General features: G+C 45.3%; 1 protein-coding gene across 3 annotated transcripts in view; it reads left to right on the top strand.

Annotated features, from left to right (window-relative positions):
- Positions 1–483: 483 nt before the first annotated feature.
- Positions 484–21,114, top strand: part of WIPI1 (WD repeat domain, phosphoinositide interacting 1) — a 39,492-nt gene continuing 18,861 nt past the window's right edge. Inside the window, exons 1-4 of one of the 3 annotated variants that reach the window (XM_032241915.1) lie at positions 485–660; positions 5,069–5,151; positions 7,743–7,912; positions 14,559–14,655. In XM_032241915.1, the coding sequence (XP_032097806.1) occupies positions 581–660; positions 5,069–5,151; positions 7,743–7,912; positions 14,559–14,655 (430 nt within the window). In that variant the 5' untranslated portion in view covers positions 485–580. Of the gene's footprint in view, positions 661–5,068; positions 5,152–7,742; positions 7,913–14,558; positions 14,656–21,114 lie in introns of all 3 variants that reach the window. The other 2 variants (XM_032241914.1, XM_032241916.1) reach the window with 2 other exon arrangements.

A 21,114-nucleotide genomic window follows, 5' to 3' on the forward strand; every position in this document is an offset into this window, starting at 1 on the left:
GTCTAACGCTCTCTACTAAACTCTGTAAGTTTAATAGGCTTACATTTGGCAAAGGGTTTGGGCGGGGTGGGAACTAGCGCGTCCTCCCGTCTTCCTAGTGGCGGCCCGGACGCAGATGCGGGACTGAAACCAGCAAGTCTCGCACCAGCCGTACTCATCCTTCCCTCTCCCTCCCAGCTGGGCGGCTCCGGCAATGAAAACACCACCACGTGGCCTGCTGCCATTGTGTCACGTGGCTTTATCCAATGGAAAGCCACGTTACGAAGCCAGGGGCGGGTCGCCAGTCAGGCGGGTCCGCCCACAGCAGCCGTGGATTGGCCAAGGGGGCAGTGTCCGCCCACCGCGGCTTGGGCTTGTGGCCAATGGTGGCCGGAGGCAGGAGCCCCGCCCTGTCAGCTGCTCGGGTCCTCGGGACCCGCTGGAAAGGCGAGGAGGGGCGGGGCGAAGCCCGAGCCAGGGCGAGGAAGGGGCGGGGAAGGGGCGGGCAGGACCCGCGGCCCGGCCCGTGGAGCCGGCGCCGGCGGGCTGCTGAGGTGGCTGTCGCCGGCTCCGAGCTGCAGCTTCCCGGGCCGAGCCCCCGATGGAGGCCGAGGCCGCGGGCTCTCCCCCGGGTGGGGTCGAGTCTGCGCTCAGCTGCTTCTCATTCAACCAGGACTGCACGTAAGCAGCGACGAGACCCCTGCTAGGGAGGTGGGGACAGAGTGTCAGGACCAGAGGGGTCGTCCTGAGCGCAGCTTGTGGCCTGCGCCTCGAGGGGGCCTCGGCGGGATGGCCGGTGGCTGCGGTGGACGCGTTGGGGTCAACTCTGTACCCCTGCAGTGGGGTTTGCCCCACCCCACCCCAAGTGTCCCCCGAGAGCCAGGAGCCTGGGCCAAGGGTGAAAGCAGGGGGTTCCCAAAGGGAGTTGGGCTGTGGAGGCCACGGAATACGCGGGGAGCAGGGCGGTGGGAAAGCCAGTGACCAAAGTGAGTGTCTGGGGAAGAGAGACAGTGGCCAAAACAAAGAGATGAGAAGGGAGAGGAAGTTGCAAGTTGACCCAGGACTCTGTAGTTGGGGCCCAGGAAGATGTGAGTACAGGAAAACTTTCCCATTTGTCCTTGAGCATCTCAACGTGGCATCTGGGCAGGGCCTCGGACAAAGAGGCAGCCTATCCCTGCGGCCAGGCCAGCCCCTGTCCCAGCCCAGGCACAGGGCATTTTGCCTGCCCGCTCTGGATGGAAGAAACCTTTGGATTTCTTTGGCTGTTTTCACATAGCCCACCCAGCCAGGCAGGACCTCCTTCTCGGAGTCCAAGAGTCCTTTCCAGGGCGCAGACTGCTTTCTCTCCAGGAAACAGGAGCTCCGCCCTGTTGTTTTTGAGTGGATTTTTAATGTTTTACTTTGATGTTCACATTTGGGCTTTGAGAGGGAGCTGGGACTTGCTAAAGTGTGTTTCAGGCATCTGCAGGATTCTGTGTCTTAGAGGCAAACGCCTGTTTCTTTCCTTTTTTCCCTGGAAGTGAGCCCCGGGAACCATATGGAATCATCTTTTTGGAATGTGCACCCTGAGCATCAGGCGGGGATGACCGCTTCCCAGTTTCCCACTTCCTGCTGTACCAGTTTCTGTGCCTTGGCTGCTGGTGACTGAGCAATGCTAATATTGATCCTTCAGTGGTGTAATTAAGGCCATCATGTACCATTAGCCACCCTGACTTCCATTCCCTTTGTGTTTCTGTTTAAAAACACCCAGTGCTGAACAATATGCCTTTGTTTGAAAAAACCGTATGTGTGATCATGTAATCGAGTAGCTCTACAGCTTGGTTATTTGAGTGACTTTCAAGTTTTTCTTGATGTTGCAATTTCTTATTGCTGTGGTTGTACATATTGTAACATTACCCAATACCCATAACACATATACTATTCACAAAATAGTGAATGTGTCTTTTTTTTCTAAGCTGCTTAGAAAAAGTGACTCACTGAATTGCCTTTTAGGATCCACTCATGAGTTGGGACCTGCAGTTTACAAAAATGCTGGTATAGATAAAATCCTGATGTTTTGTAAGAAACATTTTGCAAGTGGGTATGGCTGTTGAAATGCCTGGGTGATGTTTTCCTTCCCAATTGAACACAAGTTAAGAAGGAGAGTTAGTTTGCTTATAAGTAGTAAATGTTCTAAATTCTGCTTTGTAACATTACTAGATTTGAAAAAAAACGGGGGGGGGGGGTGTTAATTTATACTCTAGTCATTAAATTATGCAAAGTCCCAGGTTTCTACAGCAATTGAATAAGAATGTTATTTTCAAAACTGTAGGGTGCTTTGAAAGTTAATTTCCTTACTCCCTACTGTTAGTTTTATTTTCTTGGATGAAGGCTGTGCTGGGCAGCTCTGCCTTGCCTATAAATAAAATTTCTTGTCACAGTCAGTTGCTTTGAGCCACAGAGGGTATGACACTGGGTTTTAAAATAAGCCAAGCCTCTTGCTGAATACATTTAGGTGTATTGCTATGTCTTCTTCTATAAATGCAGGCTGAATTCAGGATCTAGTATTTCTGAAGAAGGTGGGTTAAAAACAGCAAACCCTTACCCATCTCCTACACTCATACTTCATGCTTGGCACTGTGCTATACACTTTGGGTACTTTTTTTTTTTTTTTTGGACAGAATCTCGGTGTCACCCAGGCTTGAGTGCAGTGGCACCATCTTGGCTCAGTGCAGCCTCTGCCTCCCAGGGTTCAAATGATTCTCCTGTCTCATCCTTGTGAGTAGCTGGGATTACAAACATGCACCACCATGCCCAGCTAATTTTTTTGTATTTTTTAGTAGAGACAGGGGCCTGCCAAGTTGCCCAGGCTGTTCTCAAACTCCTGGCCTCAAGTGATCTGCCCACTTCGGCCTCCCAAAATGCTGGGATTGCAGGCATGAGCCACCACACCCGGCCTACTTTGGGTACATTTTAAATTTGATTAGTGATAAGTATTTGTCCCAAACTCTGTTTCCATGAGTAGTGATTAGAATTTTGTTTCTACAGAAAGACTTTATGGGTGAAATAAGGTCTAAGTCTAACTCCCTTGATTCAGAGTATTTTGTGGCCACTGATCAATCATCTAAAACATCACATAAAACATCACTCTGTGATTTTCTCATATGTAGAATTCTTCTGGTCCAGGAGAAGGCTTATGTTTGAAAATTAAATTGCTATCATTTTGCGTTAATGTTATAAGACTCTAGTTACAGGATTTCTTTCCTTACTTGTAAGCTTTACAAACCTCAATTTGCAGCCAAACACATCTTTACTTACGTGAAGAGGTTTATGTGAAGAAAGTTTAAAAATAATAATCACTACAAAATACATTTTGAAGTTTTAAGATGTTCTGGGCTTACTTTTCCAGTTGCTGTTTGTCATCATTAATACCTCAGTCTAGCTACGAAATGCCAGTTCTAAGGGCACAGCTGCAAGTGTCTAACCCACCAATTTAGCTGCTTAGCAGGTTGGAGGGCTACGAGACATCACCAGCTACCTTGCTGATTAAAAGTTTACTGTAATTGCCCTATCCCTGAGTCTCAGGGAAGAAGAAATGTTTGGGTGGGGAAAAAAAAATTCCAGGGAAAATCATGTGACCTTCTCTTTTTTAGACTAGTGAAACAAGAGCCTCAGCCATCCAGGCTTGTAGCAGTAAGTTGCTTATTTTAGTATACACCTCCCTGTAAAGAATGAGTCTCACCTTGGCATGTATTTGTTTTAAATGAGGAGGGTGGACTAAACCATTTTAAGGTCCATTTCAGCTCTGACACCCCATTTTTTCCAAGGTGGGTTTCCAGGGAAGCACACTTCTGTGAGTGGGCTCCAGGTCAGATTCTGTTCATCACTTAGGTGTGGAGGGGAGGGCACAGCTGGAAAGAGCTGGGTGGGGATTCCCAGCTGCTGAACAAAGTTGACTTTGATGTTTACTTTCAATACAAGGCCAAGAAACTCAGGATTTACAACTTGTCTTTATCTCCTCATTGAAAAATGAAAAATTAAGAAAACCAGATTTTTTTAAAAGGCACTTTGATTGTCCCAGATAAATCTTTAGTTTTTATTTTGTTTGTTGGTTGTGATGATTGCTTTGTAGGACATAGTAGAAAGCAGAGTTCTCCAGCTTTGGCTGCTCATTCGAGTACTTGAACTTAAAATCCAATTAAACTTCCCAATTGAGTTTAATGTACATCCAGGAGTGAGAGCTACTGGTGTAAAGTATTGGAACAGTTTCCTGGAAACTGATGAAAGGAAGCATCTCTTAAATTTTACTTACTATGCCTACTATGAAAGTATATTTCTCAGGCTGGGCATGGTGGCTCACGCCTGTAATCCCAGCACTTTGGGAGGCCGAGGCAGGTGGATTACTTGAGGCCAGGAATTTGAGACCAGCCTGGTCAACATGGTGAAACCTGTTTCTACTAAAAATACAAAAATTATCCAGGTGTGGTGGTACACGCCTATAATCCCAGATGTTTGGGAGGCTGAGGCAGGAGGATCCCTTGAACTCAGGAGGCAGAAGTTGCAGTGAGCCATGATGGCACCACTGCACTCCAGCCCGAGTGACAGAGTGAGACTCCATCTCAAAAAAAAAGAAAACCGTATTTCTTCTTATAAGCAACAAACAAATACAGTTATGAAGGAAAGAAAAAATGATTTACCTGGTCAAATGTCTCTCAGACATCAAGAAGATACTCTCATTATGTTGGAAGTAAAGGTTTGAGCTATCATGAATATTCTTAAACATTCCATTTTTCCTATTATCTGCCCCGCTGGAAAAACATGTCTGGTAGATTTGACATTTTGTTGGATGACAGAGCTTATGTAATTTCATGTCCCTTGGCTATTTGACTTTTTTTTTTTAAGTTGCTTTTGACTTTTTTTTTTCTTTTCTTTTACTATTTCTGCCTGTCAAGGCATGTGTCACCATTTAGGATGTTATCAAGGATCTAAGCTCGTGCAGAGGCTAGTTTACCTGTACCCCTGAAGCTAGGGGGCAAAGGGTATCTATTTTCAGATAGATCTGCTGTTAGAATACCTATTGTCATTCCCACACTGTTATTATCCTCCACAGATCCCTAGCAATTGGAACTAAAGCCGGGTATAAGCTGTTTTCTCTGAGTTCTGTGGAGCATCTGGATCAAGTCCATGGAAGCAGTAAGTGTGTATGAGAGAGACCTCAGGATCTGCAGGAGAACCAGAGCCTCCCTCCTGACTTTAATCTGTGGTGCTACGAAGCTGCCTATTTTTCCCTTCCTTAACCATCAACCTCACGGAGTCAAGACTTTTCAGATTTAAATAGAAATCATTGCCACCACTTGCTTTAAAACCACAAGCACTTAGTAAGATCTGGCAATAGTTTAAGTAACATTTTCATTTTATATGAAGAAATTATTGTGTGAAATCATATGATTGAGACTTTTTCACATATATATGCACAGTTGTTAATTTTTATAATTGTCAAACCTGAAGGTCACTTGTGACTTTTTTTTTTTTTTTTTTTTTTTTTTGGAGACAGAGTCTTGCTGTGTCACCCAGGCTGGAATGCAGTAGCACAATCTTGGCTCTCTCCAACCTCCACCTCCTGAGTAGCTGGGATTACAGGTGTCCACCACCATACCTGGCTAATTTTTGTAGTTTTAGTAGAGACAAGGTTTCACCATTTTGTCCAGGCTTGTCTCCAACTCCTGACCTCATGTGATCTGCCCACTTTGACCTCCCAAAGTCCTGGGATTACAGGTGTGAGCCATCACACTCAGCCACTTGTGACTTATTTTTGCCATTATGTTGGCACTGTAAGATACTGATAACATTCATTCAGTCATGGAAGTATTTGTTTGAAGAAGGCAACACCATCCTGTTTACATAGTTCATGTCAATGGTGTTGAAGAACATCTAGTGAACATTGTAAATAATTTACTAAAAATGTGACTTCCTTATTTTCTCAGGGCGATAGTTTATGCCATCATAATAGTGAAAAATATACAACCTTTCGGTTTCCTGGAAAGAAAGTGGTTTAATAAATAATATTTTGGTCTCCTACTTTATTTGTCAGATTTTTTTTTTTTTTTTTGAGATAGAGTCTTGCTTCGTCACCTAGGCTGAAGTACAGGGGTGCAATCTCAGCTCACTGCAACCTCTGCCTCCCAGGGTCAAGCAATTCTCCTGCCTCAGCCTCCCAAGTAGCTGGGACTAGAGGTGCACATCGCTACACATGGCTCATTTATTTTCTATTTTAGTAGAGTTGAGATTTCACTGTGTTGCCCAGGCTGGTTTCAAACTCCTGAGCTCAGGCAATCCACCCACCTTGGCCTCCAAAAGTGCTAGGATTACAGGCGTGAGCCATTGTGCCCAGCCATAAGATGTTATTTTTATTATACCATTTTTGTGAATTTTTCGCTCTGTATCTGTCCCACATTGTTCCTTGTGGGCTTTGTCCAAGTGCAAGAAAGGCACACATTTGAAAAGAACATGCTCAGAAAGACACCAAGGCTGTAACCTTTGTGCTCAGGAGGGTCATTAGTTTGCTTCTTCCAGAGTACAGAAGTACTCTACTCATCATAATACTGATGTCCAGATTGTTGTCAGCAGGAAGGAGATCTGGGGAGCACAGCAAGATGGGGTGTGGGGAGGAATACAGATTTAACTCTGTTACTGTCCCCTCCCATATCCACACCCCTCTAGCAAGACTAGGAGAATTCTGAAGCAGAGATTCTCAACTGAGAAGTCACTCCTTGGAAGTCTCTCAGGGAAAGGGTAGATGAAGATTGTTCAAACCTTCCAAACATGTTTGACAGCAAACAGTGGAGCCCTAGGGTCTGGAGCGGAGATTCTTCCATGCAGACAGCATCAGAGGCAGCTCTGGAAACTCTGACTTTGCAGTCTAGCCACTAGTGTTTTCTTTTTCTTTTCTTGAGATGGAAACTCACTCTATTGCCCAGGCTGGAATGCAATGACATGATCTTGGCTCACTGCAACCGCCACCTCCTGGGCTCAGGTGATTCTCATACGTCAGCCTCCCAGGTAGCTGGGATTCTAGCTGTGCCCCGCCACACTTGGCTAATTTTTAAAATATTTTCAGTAAAGATAGGATTTTGCCATGTTGATCAGGCTGGTCTTGAACTCCTGGCCTCAACTGATTCTCCTCCCTCAGCTTCCCAAAGTGCTGGGATTATAGGAATGAGCCGCTGTGCCAGAACACTAGTGTGTTTTTGTTTTCGTTTTTGTTTTGAGATGGGAGTCTTGCTCTGTTGCCCAGGCTGGAGTGCAGTGGTATGATCTCGGCTCACTGCAACCTCCGCCTCCTGTGTTCAAGCAATTCTCCTGCCTCAGCCTTCTGTGTAGCTGGGACTACAGGCACGTGCCACCATGCCTGGCTAAATTTTTTGTTGTTGTTTTTTGGTTGTCTTTTTTTTTTTTTTTTTTTTTTTTTTTTTTTTTTTTTTTTTTTTTTTTGGTGGAGACAGGGTTTCACTGTGTTAACCAGGATGGTCTCAATCTCCTGACCTCGTGATCCACCCACCTCAGCCTCCCAAAGTGTTGGGATTACAGGCTTGAACCACCATGCTGGGATATGTTTACTTTAGATATTTGGAAAGGACTCTGAAAGTGCTCCCTGGGGAGAGGGTTAGAACTCGCCTGACAAGGTGAGGGGTATGGTGGATCACTGTAGATGCAAGCTCAGAGAGGGCACCTAGCCAGCAAGACCTGGAGAGCCTTTGGAACCTCCCAGCTGCTTTTCCTCCCAGATGAAATCCCAGACGTCTACATCGTGGAGCGCCTCTTCTCCAGCAGCCTGGTGGTGGTGGTCAGTCACACAAAACCCCGGCAAATGAACGTGTACCACTTCAAGAAAGGCACGGAGATCTGTAATTACAGCTACTCCAGCAACATCTTGTCCATAAGGCTGAACCGGCAAGTAAGTGGGGGGAAATCCCTCAGGGTTTCAAAGCTTCTGCTAATGGGAGCCAAAGAAAAAAATGAACACCTTCCAAGATCAATGTCTTTAAAACAAGCATCCAATTCTAAAGAGAATTTTAACGCTCAGGCCTGGTGTCCCAGGGGTATGGTAAGCAGAGTCTACTCCACGTGCTTGTTGCAGTGGGGTCTTCCTGGACCTCTGGCTCATGTTTCCAGAATGTTGGCCCCTGATGGGTAGGCTGCACCCTCTCCGTAGGGTGCAGATTAGGCATCACAGGGATGGGTCAGAGCTCTGGCTTGAACAGTTCCATGAGCCACTACAGGGCCCCTTAAACCAGAGGAGCAATTCTTCCAGTTTTGCCCTAGACAATGGCATTCATTGCAGATGGCAGCAATGCCACTGAGCAGGAGATGCCCGAGAGTGAAGTGGGGGCTCCCTGGGTCAGGAAAATGTCCCCTCTCCCACCACGTCCTCAGCTCTCCTGGAAGGCCCGCTATTAAGCCTTGGGTTCCATTTTTCTTTTTCTCAGCTAACCCTTGAAGACTTTTTTTGTTTTGTTTTGTTAGCATTTCTTTTGTTGAAGGATTAGTCCGATCTCAAATAGGCAATACGTTCTCTGTCTCTGTCTTTTTTTTGAGACACAGTCTTGCTTTGTTGCCCAGGCTAGAGTGCAGTGGCATGATCTCAGCTCACTGCAACCTGGGTTCAAGCAATTCTCCTGCCTCAGCCTTCTGAGTAGCTGGGACTACAGGCACATGCCACCACACCCAGCTAATTTTTGTATTTTTAGTAGAGATGGGGTTTCACCATGTTGGCCAGGATGGTCTCTGTCACCTGACTTTGTGATCCACCTGTCTTGGTCTCCCAAAGTGCTGGGATTACAGCTGGTAAGCCACCGCGCCCGGTCATATGTTCTCTTTTGAAATATAAACTCTTATTCAGTGAGTATTGGGGGTGTTAGCAGATTTCCTTTTGAATTACCAGGTTTTCGTTTTTGGTTGTTATTTTTCTTTTTGAGACAGGGTCTTGCTCTATTGCCCAGGCCGCAGTGCAGTGGCACAATCTTGGCTTACTGCAGTCTCCATCTCCCAGATTCAAACAATCCTCCCACCTCAATCTCCTGAGTAGCTGGGACTACAGGTGTGTACCACCATGCCCAGCTAATTTTTTTTTTTTGTATTTTTTTAAATAGCAACAGAGTATATTAGTCTATTCTCACCTTGCTGTGAAGAACTACCTGAGACTGGGTAATTTATAAAGAAAAGAGGTTGAATTGGGTCATGGTTCTGCAGGCTGTACAGGAAGCATGGCAGCATCTGCTTCCGGGGAGGCCCTCAGGGAGCTTTTACTCTTGGCAGAAGGCAAAGCGGGAGCAAGCATTTTACGTGGCCGGAGCAGGACCAAGAGATGGGTTGGCAGTAGGGGGGTGCTACCCACTTTTAAACAACCAGATCTTGTGAGAACTCACTCACTCTACAGTACCAAGGTGGGGGATGGTGCTAAACCATTCATAAGAACTCTACCCCCATCCAATTACCTCCCACCAGGCCTCTCCTCCAACATTGACGATTACAATTTGATGTGAGATTTGGGAAGTACCATAGATCTGAACCATATCACAGGCTTTCCCCATGTTGCCCAGTCTGATCTCAAACTCCTGGGCTCAAGGATCCTCCTTGGCCCCCCAGAGTGCTGGAAGTACAGGCATGAGCCACCAGGTCCAGCCGTATTACTGTGAGAGCAGGGACCGTGTTGGTAGATACATGATAGAGGACTGTGCTTGGTAGATACATGCTCATAAATATCTGTTTCCTGAGCAACTATTAACTAAGTAAATAAACAAAGAGATTCTTTGTGTGACCATGATTTATCTATTCAATTAAGTATTCCCAGAGAGGTTGCTGCATTCATTGAGGACAATGTTTTCTCCTGTCTTTGTTTCTAAACTCTTAAGTGCTAAATATGTTTTTTAAGCAGGTGAGACAAATGAAATGTTTTTTAAATTTATGAGAAGGGATTGTTTCTTTGAGTTGACCAACTCTTTCAAATGAAAATCCATTTAAGTCCATCTAAAGCAGTGCGGTGAAAAATAGCTAGAGAAAGAGCAGTGGGGACCTTTAAATGGGGAGTAGCAGGAGGAAGAGAGAAAAGAAACCTAAGTTCTTGGCAAAGGAGGGAAAGGCAGTTTGAGAGTTTTCTACTTGAAGGCTTTTAGGGGAAATTCTTGACTCAGGTGTTTTCTCTGAAATCTCTTGGTAGCAGATTAAGTTTCGCCACTAAACTTTTTATCCTTGCATATAGTAGTAATCAGTATACAAGTTGAAACATCTGTTTTTGGCACCTGATGATCTTTTTAAGATTGTTTAGGCAAATAATCTGTAAAGATCAGAACCCTCAAACAGCATCTATTGTATTTGCTTGTATGATTTCTCTCTTTCTGTCTGGTATATTTATTAACAAATGGGACAAGGAAGGGCTATTTGAGTGTCCGAGTCTGTTAACTTTTAGGCGCTAGCCTCTCCTTAATGTTATACTCATTAACTGTGAGGTTCTCCTCCCCCCACCTTCTAAAGAACATTGGTGCACTAAGAACTGTCAGCAATTCATGGCAAAGCCATGAACTAAGAGCTAACAGTTCTTGGAACCAAGATCCAACAGTTGCCCCTTCCTTTAGCGTTTCTTCTTCGACAAGAGTGACTTGAAACAGGTCTGGGAAGTATTGGGAGTTTGCTTTTCTTAAAACTTTCAGATTGGGGACTTAAATTTTAGTTTAAGCAACTCAGCTGCTGCAGCCTCTCTTGCCAGGTAGGGGTTCTGTGGTGCCCAGTGGGACTGCCCACTCTGGGAAATGAAAAAGGTGCAAGGGCAGTGTGTCCTGTTCTATAGCACTCACTCTGCTACTCCATCAGGTCTTCAGGCAGCACAGTTTAAAAAAAAACAAAAACAAAAACAGAACCCGGAGCAGTGGCTCACGCCTGTAATCCCAACACTTTAGGAGGCTGAAGTGGGCAGATCACAAGGTCAGGAGCTCAAGACCAGCCTGACCAACATGGTGAAACCCCTTCTCTACTAAAAATACAAAAATTAGTTGGGCATGGTGGTGTGTACCTGTAGTCCCAGCTACTCAAGAGGCTGAGGCAGTAGAATCACTTGAACTTGGGAGGAGGAAGTTGCAGTGAGCCAAGATCATGCTGTTTCACTCCAGCCTGGGTGACAGAGGGAGATTGTCTAAAAATAAATAAATAAAAATAAAAAAATTTAAAGATTTGTATAGGCCCAGCATTTCAGGAGGCCAAGGCAGGAGGACTGCTTGAGCCCAGGAGTTTGAGACCAGCCTGGGCAATATAATGGGATCTGTCTCTGCAAAGATAAAAATAAATTGCTGAGCACGCTGGTGCTTGCCCATGAGCCTAGCTACTTGGGAGGCTGAGGCAGGAGGATTGTTTAAGCCCAAGAGTTGAAGGCTGCGGTGAACTATGACCAAGCCACTGCACTCTAGCCTGGGTGACACAGCGAGACCCTGTCTCTATAAAATATAAAAATTTTTAAATTTTAAAAAGGAAAAACAGGAATTGTCACGTTTCATTTTTAGTTAATGTTATTTCTCTTCTGTTGAACTGAGGAAATATATTTTATGGAATAAAGACAATAAACCAGCTGTATGGCGTATTTAGATTTGCAAACTTTTGCAGTTCTTTTGCCATGTGCTCCGAGGGGCCCTTGCTATCCAGATGGTGGCTGATTGGATCGAATCCTCTGAGGCCAAATCTGTGGTGTTCTAGGGCAGCTGCTATAAATATTTCGTGATTGATAAAAGGAGTTATTACTTATAAAACCTAGAAAAGTAGATGAAAGTCAAAGCAGCAGACAAGGAGATGAGTTGAAGGCAAGGCCATGGTTCTGTGGGGGCTGAAAACTGATTGTTAAGAAAGCAATTAGCAGCATCGTGCGTACCCCAGAAGTGTGCTCTCACGGGAACTAAGACAGAGTGCCTCTTCGTTCCCTCTCAGTGTTTTCTCTCCGTTTCCCTCTGTGTTTAGTCTTATCTGCAGCCGGCACAGGGGTGACCTGAAATTCAGCTGAGTGGGCCACAGAGCAGATGGCGCTGTTAGAGCTCGTGGGAAATGAGGCCGATCAGATCAGACAGGCGAGATGTAGATGCCATTCCTGCGGGAGGCTTACGTCGAGGCCCCGCTATCCCCGGGACTGGGTGTGGGGCTGGGAGGGGACATGACTACATCAGAAACCTCAGAACAGAAACAGGCATAGAACCACATTGCTCAAACCACGGCACGTGCTGGAAAAAGGTACAGTGATTGGATAAGTCAGAGCATATTTCATGGAGGAATGCTCATATTTGTCACCAATTTTGAGACCCTGTTAGAATTTTTTTTTAACCCTCAGGCCCCAGTCTCAGATGTATAACAAAGCCTTAGGTAAAACTGTGAAAGGGTCAGGCGTAGTGGCTCACACTTGTAATCCCAGCACTTTGGGAGGCTGAGACAGGAGGACCTCTTGAGTTCAGGAGGTAGAGAGCAGCCTGGACAACATAGTAAAACCCCGGTCTCTACAAAAAAATACCAAAAAAGTGGGCCGGGCGCGGTGGCTCAAGCCTGTAATCCCAGCACTTTGGGAGGCCGAGGCGGGTGGATCACGAGGTCAAGAGATCCAGACCATCCTGGTCAACATGGTGAAACCCCGTCTCTACTAAAAAAATACAAAAAAATGAGCTGGGCATGGTGGCACGTGCCTGTAATCCCAGCTACTCAGGAGGCTGAGGCAGGAGAATTGCCTGAACCCAGGAGGTGGAGGTTGCGGTGAGCCGAGATCGCGCCATTGCCCCCCAGCCTGGGTAAAAAGAGTGAAACCCCCCCCCAAAAAAAAAAAAAAAAAAAACCAAAAAGCTAGCCAGGCATGGTGGCACACACCTGTAGTCCCAGCTACCCCAGAAGCTGGAGTGGGAAAATGGATTGAGCCCTGGAGGTCGAGGCTACAGTGAGCTGTAATCCTACCACTGAACTCCAGTCTGGGTGACAGAACAAGACCCTGTCTCAAAAAAAAAATTGAGAAATGTGTTTAAATGTTATTTTTCTGCTTGGTTAACACTGATGACCTTCATCATTCTGAGCCATGGAGAGTCCTCCTGGGAGAACAGCAGGGCAGGCTTTTCCCAGGAGCAGAGCCTGCCTCTTTTGTGTGGTATTTTTTAGCACCTTCCCTTCCAGTGGGTGTTCCCTGAAATAAAGGGAGCTGGCCTGAGAGCAGTGGTTCTCAAGCCCCAGTGCATGCCACAATCACCTGGGAATTAGTCTAAAAACTTGCCAAACCAGAATCTCCAAGGGGCGTCCAGGGCTTGCTCCTGGGCAGTTCTGGTGCCCATCCAGGTCTGAGAAACACTGGCCTGGGGGAAGCCACGTCAGCCATGTGCAGGGGTGGTCAGCAGCTGATCAGATGTGGAAGGAGCTGCCTGACCAGAAACACCTTCCTGATACCTCCTCCCCAGCACCGACGTCTGCCCTTGTACTGGGCTATTCATTATATTCCTTTCAACACCCAACACATCAACCCTGTGGCCTGCTTTCACTTAGCCGAGAGCACAGCCATTGGGAAGAGGCTCTGAACCTGACAAGCTTTCATTTGGGGAGGAAGAGAAGGGCCTGACAGCAGTGGGGAGAGCAGCACCAGAGAGAGGAGCCCAGGGGGCCAAAGGGGATGTGGGATGCTGGGGTGTTCACATGAGGGCTGAAGCCCTTCTGTTCCCTTTGCCAGGGCTGTAGATAGCAGCCCAAGAGTGGGCCTGGAGGAGTGTCTGAGTAGCAAGAAGTTAGAGCTGGTAATTATTCGGAAAGGGGTAACAGCTAAGATTTGGTGATGGAGAGAAAGCAAAGAAACCTACGTTTGTATAGGAAGGAGAACTCTAGTATAAAGATGGAAAGGCAGCCTGTCAGATGGCAATGAAAACCAGAGAGGGTACGTGAAATTGTCTTACATGGCACAGGGGGGCTGATCAGAAAATGTTCAGAAATCCTGCCAGGTGCAGTGGCTCAGGCCTGTAATCTCAGCACTTTGGGAGGCTGAGGTGGGTGGATCCCTTGAAGTCAGGAGTTCGAGACCAGCCTGGCCAACATGGTGAAATCCCATCTCTACTAAAAATATTTTAAAAATTAGCCAGGCATGGTGGTGCATGGATGTAGTCCCAGCTACTCAGGAGGCTGACCCAGGAGAATCGCTTGAACCCAGGAGGTGGAGGTTGCAGTGGGCTGAGATTGTGCCACTGCACTCCAGCCTGCAGAACAGAGTGAGACTGTCTCAAAAAAAAGGAGGGAGGGATTCAGGAATGCCTGTTCTAAGGAGAGAGGAGAAGGAAGGGAGGGGGGAGGAAGGGAGGGAGGGAAGAAAGAAAGAAAAATAAAAACAATTTCTAATAAAATTTCTTAAGATCTTGCATTCCATGCCTCTGTTCAGGTGGATAATGATGTGTGTCTGTGCATGCATCCATAACACAGTCTTCAAAATGCCTCATCAAAATTCTCCTTTAGGCTTAGGATCAAGTTAGGACTCATATGAAAGATGAGTGATTGGGATTTGGTCAGTGCCTCTGTAAGGAGCGGTTCGGTAGACTGACAAGTCTGTGTGATTCCAGAGGCTGCTGGTCTGCCTAGAAGAGTCTATTTATATTCACAACATTAAGGACATGAAGCTGTTGAAGACTCTCCTGGATGTTCCTGCAAACCCAACAGGTGAGCCCCACGAATGGAACAGATGGCCCTCAAATCAATCTCATGTCCAGGTGCTTCTTTCCCAAGCTCTATTTTCCTCTAAAGGGCAAACCTGAAGCAGCGTTCTTCCTTTTTGAGTCTTAGTGAGGTCTGTCTTGAGGCTTCGTCTTAATGGTGGCAGATTCAAATCATGTCAGGCCATGAGCCCTGCAAGGGGGCCGTGTGGCCTTCATTGCAGTCTAAGAGTAATAACACCCTTCGTCTGGGACCCATATCAGCAAATGTGTCAAGGCACGTAAGGTAGACATGTAAAAGATTTCAAGCATCTGATGTTGAAAGGTGTTTATCCCTAATTGTTTTTTGTGGTTCGTTCAGTACAGAGTAGGTGTAATAATTAGAAGCAGGTTTCAACTTGGTGTGTCTTCAGAGCCAGCAGGAAGACAATCTGAACCATAGATAATGTGTTTTATTACATTACAAAGAAATCTCTCTACTTCGGTGATATGCTAGGATATTAAACCTTACTGAATTCTCAGAATTTAACACCATTCAATACGTTCCTGGTGTATAAGAAGAAGAATGGTTTGGATTTGCTATATTGAAATGGCAGATGATATTATATGAATTCACTGAGCTAGGAGCAAGCAAGAAAGAATTCCTTTGTTGTGTGGCGGGTTGAGGAGTTATCACACAGGAACAATTTGTGCATTTAATGAGTCCAGATTAATATTTGCAGATTATATTCCAGTTTCGTATCATTGAGCAACTGCTTCTATTTACTGTTTCTTAGTTCTTTGCCTTTCACTGAGTTTCAAGATCTATGTGGGTGCCACTCAAGTCACCTAGACTTTTTGAACCTTGGTTCCCTTATCTGTAAAATGGAATGATACCCATCTCCCACGACTGGCTGGAAATTAAGCAAATTAATGTTTGTGAAAGTGACCAGCACAGGAAATGCCATGCACAAAATACTTCCTATGTCTTCTCTTCATTTCAATTCTATAAATGGCTTTTGGCTGTTGATTTCAGTGCTTTAACATTTCAGCCATGGGAAAGGATATTTTAAAAGAACAAAGCCAGCCAGATGTAGTGGCTCACATCTGTAATCCCAGCACTTTGGGAGGCCAAGGTGGGCGGATCACCTGAGGTCAGGAGTTCAAGACCAGCCTGACCAACATGGAGAAACCCCACCTCTACTAAAAAAACACAAAAATTAGCTGGGTATGGTGGGGAGCGCCTATAACCCCAGCCACTTGGGAGACTGAGACAGGAGAATTGCTTGAACCCGGGAGGCAGAGGTTCCACTAAGCTGAGATCGCAGTCCAACCTGAGCAACAGAGTGAGACTCCATCTCAAAAAACAATAAATAAACTAAAAATAAATAAAGAACCAGGTCACTGAGGCTGTTAAGGAGTTCTGTGAGATAATGACTTTGAAGCATATTTTCCAAAATGGGAGATGGTACATGAAGAAGCCGTGGGTGGTAAGTTTTTCCTTTAGACAGGAGAGGCTGAAACCATCTGGACAAGTATCTATTGCAGACATTCTTTGTGCCTGGCACCACAGTAGGCACTGTTAGGCAACCACATACCAGGAGCCCAAAATCTACTTGTCACGAGTTCCCTCAGTCTGTTCTGGGATGGTCTGAGACCGGTGCACCAGCAGCCTTTGGCAGGAGTGGAACCATGTTTAACTCTGGGCTGCGGACACCGTTGAAGGGAGCATGCGCTCTTCTGATAGGGAATGAGAGGCCCCTGCATCTGTGCAGAGCATGAGGCTGGCAGGGCCTGAGCTGGGCCTTCAGGGATTTGGGGAGGAACGTCAGACATGCAGATAGCTACAAGCTGCCTGTGGCTCTCAGCTTCTCTGAAGAGAGGGGAGTTGGACACAGTAAATGCCACTTACTCCTCACACCTGTAGCACACTTGACCCCCAAGGAACAGGGTTACTTCTGGACCGAGCACCCTCCCTTGCAAACACGTGTTCTTCCATTTACTCTTCTGTTTTTTGAGACAGAGTCTCATTCTGTTGCCCAGGCTGGAGTGGGGTGGCACGATCTCAGCTCACTGCAACCTCTGCCTCCCAGGTTCAAGCGATTCTCATGCCTCAACCTCCCAAGTAGCTGGGACTACAGGCACCACCACCACACCTGGCTAATTTTTTGTATTTTTAGTAGAGATGCGGTTTCACCGTGTTGGTCAGGCTGGTCTCGAACTCTTGTCCTCAAGAGATCTGCCCGGCTCGTCTTCCCAAACTGTTGGGATTACAGGCGTAAGCCACCATGCCCAGCCACCATTTACTCTTATTATTATTATTATTATTATTTAGCAAATATAGTTGTTTTTCTGTCATTCAGAAAACTCACTGGTTGCCTTACTTCAGCTTAAACAGAGAGAAAATAAGTACAGGGCTATTTGTGTTCCATGTATACTGTTTGTAAAGAGAATCACTTTTATCTCAAGAAAAATTAGAAACGATGGCAGGTATTTTTTTCTGTCTCAGATAAAAGGATGTCTCCTTATGAAAGGATCCAGGGTTAAATCGAGCATTTCTTCTGAAAGACCAGGAGCAGGTTGACCAAATTGTGTCTTTTTAGACCTCTGATGTTCTTTGGAGATGTAGCCCAAGATGTTTCAAATGCTCACGTTTGTAATTATCACTTCAACTTCTCCTGAGCTCCCTTTCTACTGCAGTAAAATGGAGATGATCATTTTTAGCCTCCAGAGTTGCCATGGAGAGCATTACCTGAGGTCGTGGCCTGGGTGAGCAAAGTTGGGTCCACCCTGTCCATGCCCACAGTCAGTTAGGCTCACTGACCAGCCCGCTCCGTCCCGTAAGGCAGCCTTGCACAGGTAAGAGCAGCAATTCAGTGACATGACCAGCTCCTCACCTGGGAACCCTCAGAGGACTCTGCACTGTCAAAAATCATGAACATATACTCCCCAGAGGCCAGGAGTCACCTTATCTGTTCTATCCTCTAGTTTATTTTCTGAACAAAGAAATAAGATGGAAACTCGGGCTGTCAATTTCGTAAATCCTTGCTAGGTAGAGAAGGAAGACAGAATCACTTGACTAACGGTGTTCGGCATGTGAATCTTGAATGCATTTTGACTTCATAAACTACAAATAAATTAGCTATCCAGAGTTCCCCTGTTGTCTCACATTCGGCATCTAACGCAGCTGTAAATTTCCTCCTTTCTGTCTGTGTTTGTGTCATGCCCATTCCTGTTGTGTCAGAGATTGCAGGCTGTTTCCTTTAAAGAGCTTGGCCAGACAGGGGCTCCAAGTTAATTTCCTGCCAGCACAGCAGTCTGCTCTGAGCAGTCAAGGGTGGAAATCTCCATGAAAGTCCTGCCAACTGCAGACCTCGCAGTGGAGGGGGTGGTCACAGAGCTGACCACCTTTTACGGAATATTGAGGGAGCTTTCTATACCACACAGCAATGCAGATCATTGAACAACTCGTGGTTTCTTCCCCAGAAAGACCTCTTGCTGAAAATAGTAATACAAGTAGTATAGATGGCTCCCTTTTGTAAGAGCATACGGCATTTGCTGCACAAAGAAGATTTCTTTCCTTTCTATTTTTGAAAAGTGGGACGCGTAGTCTGAGACATTAACTCAGAGGGAACTGTATTTTATAAATCACTGTTAACTTACCTAAAATTTGACATGTGATACTGTAAATACCAAGATAAGAATCATTTGGAATCACGGGACTTCCTTCTAATTCCACTGATGATGCCATTGGTTCTTGAGTTGAGAGCAGGCACTTCTTTTCCAGCTATAGAAGAATTACAGCCAAACAATTACAGTGAAATTGCAGCTGCCAGTGACTTACGAAAATATGTGTCACGTCTATAACAAGTCCGAAAGCCCCAATCAGAGCCTTATTCCTATGTAGAAAAAAGACTGGAAGAAAATTTGCTCAGATGTTCAGAACAGTGAAAAGCCTCTGGGTCTTAGAATTGTGGGTGATTTTTTTCTCTCCTTCCATTTACTAGGCTTTGCAAATGTTCTACACCATCACTTTTGTATTATACAATAATACTTTTTAAAGCCCATTTCCTTCCTTAAAAAAGGCTTTGTGTGACACCTGTAGCAGAGAGAGAAGACTGGCAGAATGGCAAAAGCTAAGCTGAGGAAAACGCTTCTTGGTTGCCTTGGGTGGTTCCCAAGATAGGAAGATACATTCATGTAGCTGGTTGGATTTTTCTGACACTTGGACCATAGGGAAGGTCCCAGTAAGCTTTTCCGGGGACCTTCATTAAGATTATAAGGCTAGGAAGGCAGGATTCCTTGTCTAAATTCAGATGGATTGGTAGAAGTATAAGCCTAGAGGTAAACTGTCAAATAAGGGGTGTGTGTCAGAGTGTGCCTGCCCTTGCTCTTCTCCTTGGTCCCTTTCTGGTTAGCATCTAGCGTCATCCAGTTCTATAAGTATTACAGGAAGTTCAATGTTAGCTTAAAAAGTTTAAACCTTTCTTCCCTTCTGGGAATATTTCTATTTTAACATAAAACTCTGCAGCACAATGGGAATTATGTATCCAAGGCTTCTGCTCCAAGACCTCTTCGCTCTCTCTGCCCTGAAGACATGCCCAGTATTTTTAGAGGGAAGAAGTAAGAAACGAAGCCTTGGCATTGTGGAATGTTAAATCTGGGAAGACCTCTAGGTTACAGTAGCCTTCATTTCCCAGACAGGAAACAGGCCTGAAAAGCCACAAATAACTCGGCCAGAATTACACAGTACCTGGCAGACCCCAGTCTTGAACCAATGTCCTCAGCCTGTCTCTAACCAGATAAATATTCCTGAAATACTGCCTTAAAATAAAATTTGAAAGTCTTTATTGAGACATAATTCATATGCTATGCAATTCACCTGTTTAAAATGCATGATTCAATAGCTTTTGATCTATTCAGGGAATTGTGTAACCCGTCACCATAATTAATTTTAGAGCGTTTTCATTGCCCCCAAAAGAAACCTTGCATCTCTTAGCTATCACTCCCTATGCCCCCAGCCATAGGCAAACCCTAATCTACTTTCTCTATTAGATTATGGATTTCTCTATTCTGGACATTTTACTCCAGTAGAAGCATACAATATAGGTTCCTTTGTAACTGACTTCTTTCACTTAGCCTAGTGTTTCCAAGGTTCGTCTATGTTGTAGCATATATCAGTACTTTATTTCTCTTGCTGGATAATATTCTATTATAAGAATATGCCTCGTTTTCTTTATCCGTTTATCAGTTGATAAACATTTGGGTTATTTCCACTTTTTGACTTATGAATAATGCCGCTATGAACACTCATATACAAGTTTTTATGTGGACATATGTTATAATTTCTCTCGGGTATATACGTAGGAGTGGAATTTCTAGGTCATATGAGAACTTTATGTTTAGCTTTTGAAGAACTGCTAAAAGCACTGCCCCATTTTACATTCCCACCAGCGGTGCATGGGTCTGTTTCTCTATATCCTCGCCAACATTTATCTGTCTTTTTTATCATAGTCATCCTAGTGGTAGTACGGTGGTATCTCATCATGTTTTTAACACAGCTCTTTAAAAAACATATGTGCTAGGCCAGGCGCGGTGGCTCACCCCTGTAATCCCAGCACTTTCGGAGACCAAGACAGATGGATCACCCATGGTCAGGAGTTCGAGACCAGCCTGGCCAACATGTTGAAACCTCGTCTCTACTAAAAATACAAAAATTAGCTGGGTGTGGTGGCGTGCAACTGTAATCCAAGCTACTGGGGAGGCTGAGACAGGAGAATTGCTTGAACTCAAGAGGTAGAGGTTGCAGTGAACCAAGATTGCAACACTGTACCTCCAGCCTGGGCAACAGAGCAAGACTCCATCTCAAAAGCAAAACAAAACAAAACATATGTACTGAGAAACCTTCAGTAGTCACATTGCTAAGGCCTTAACTCTTTAGTTTGGAACTCTAGACCATCTAAGATTTCCACAGTCTTCACATCTTTTCTGCCAGCTGCCTCTATGGGAACCCAGCACGCAAGCCAACCAGATCTCCTGACTGCCTTCCCCTCCCCACTTTCACAAGACTAGAATGCCTTCTGCCTGCCTAGCTGTTCTTGGAATTACATTTGGATGGCAAAGAACCCAGAAAGGATGAGGATTTGGGGTTTCCAGAGCAAAACTGGGAATGTACAAGTGGCTTCTTCTAAGTCTGGGGCCAGGAATGACCTTGTATAGCCAAAGGGGTGGCAGAGCTGCCAGAACGTGCAGTTAAAGGTTCTGGGGCTCGGCCACTTCCTCCTGTAGCTATGCATGGCAAGTGATAAGAGGACAGCCTGCTGTGGACTCAGCAAAGCCAGAGCAGGAAATGAGACCTAAGTTCCAACTCTAAATGTTTGATTTTTTTTTTCCTTTGCTCTCCTTCCTTAGCAGATTAGTTAAGGTATGTTTCAATCTGACCTCAAGTTTTTCTGATACTTTTATGAGAACCCACTTAACATACTAA

Source organism: Sapajus apella, unplaced genomic scaffold (assembly GCF_009761245.1).
Source record: "Sapajus apella isolate SASKATOON/1434 unplaced genomic scaffold, GSC_monkey_1.0 scaffold48, whole genome shotgun sequence".
In the NCBI taxonomy this organism is placed as follows: domain Eukaryota; kingdom Metazoa; phylum Chordata; class Mammalia; order Primates; family Cebidae; genus Sapajus; species Sapajus apella.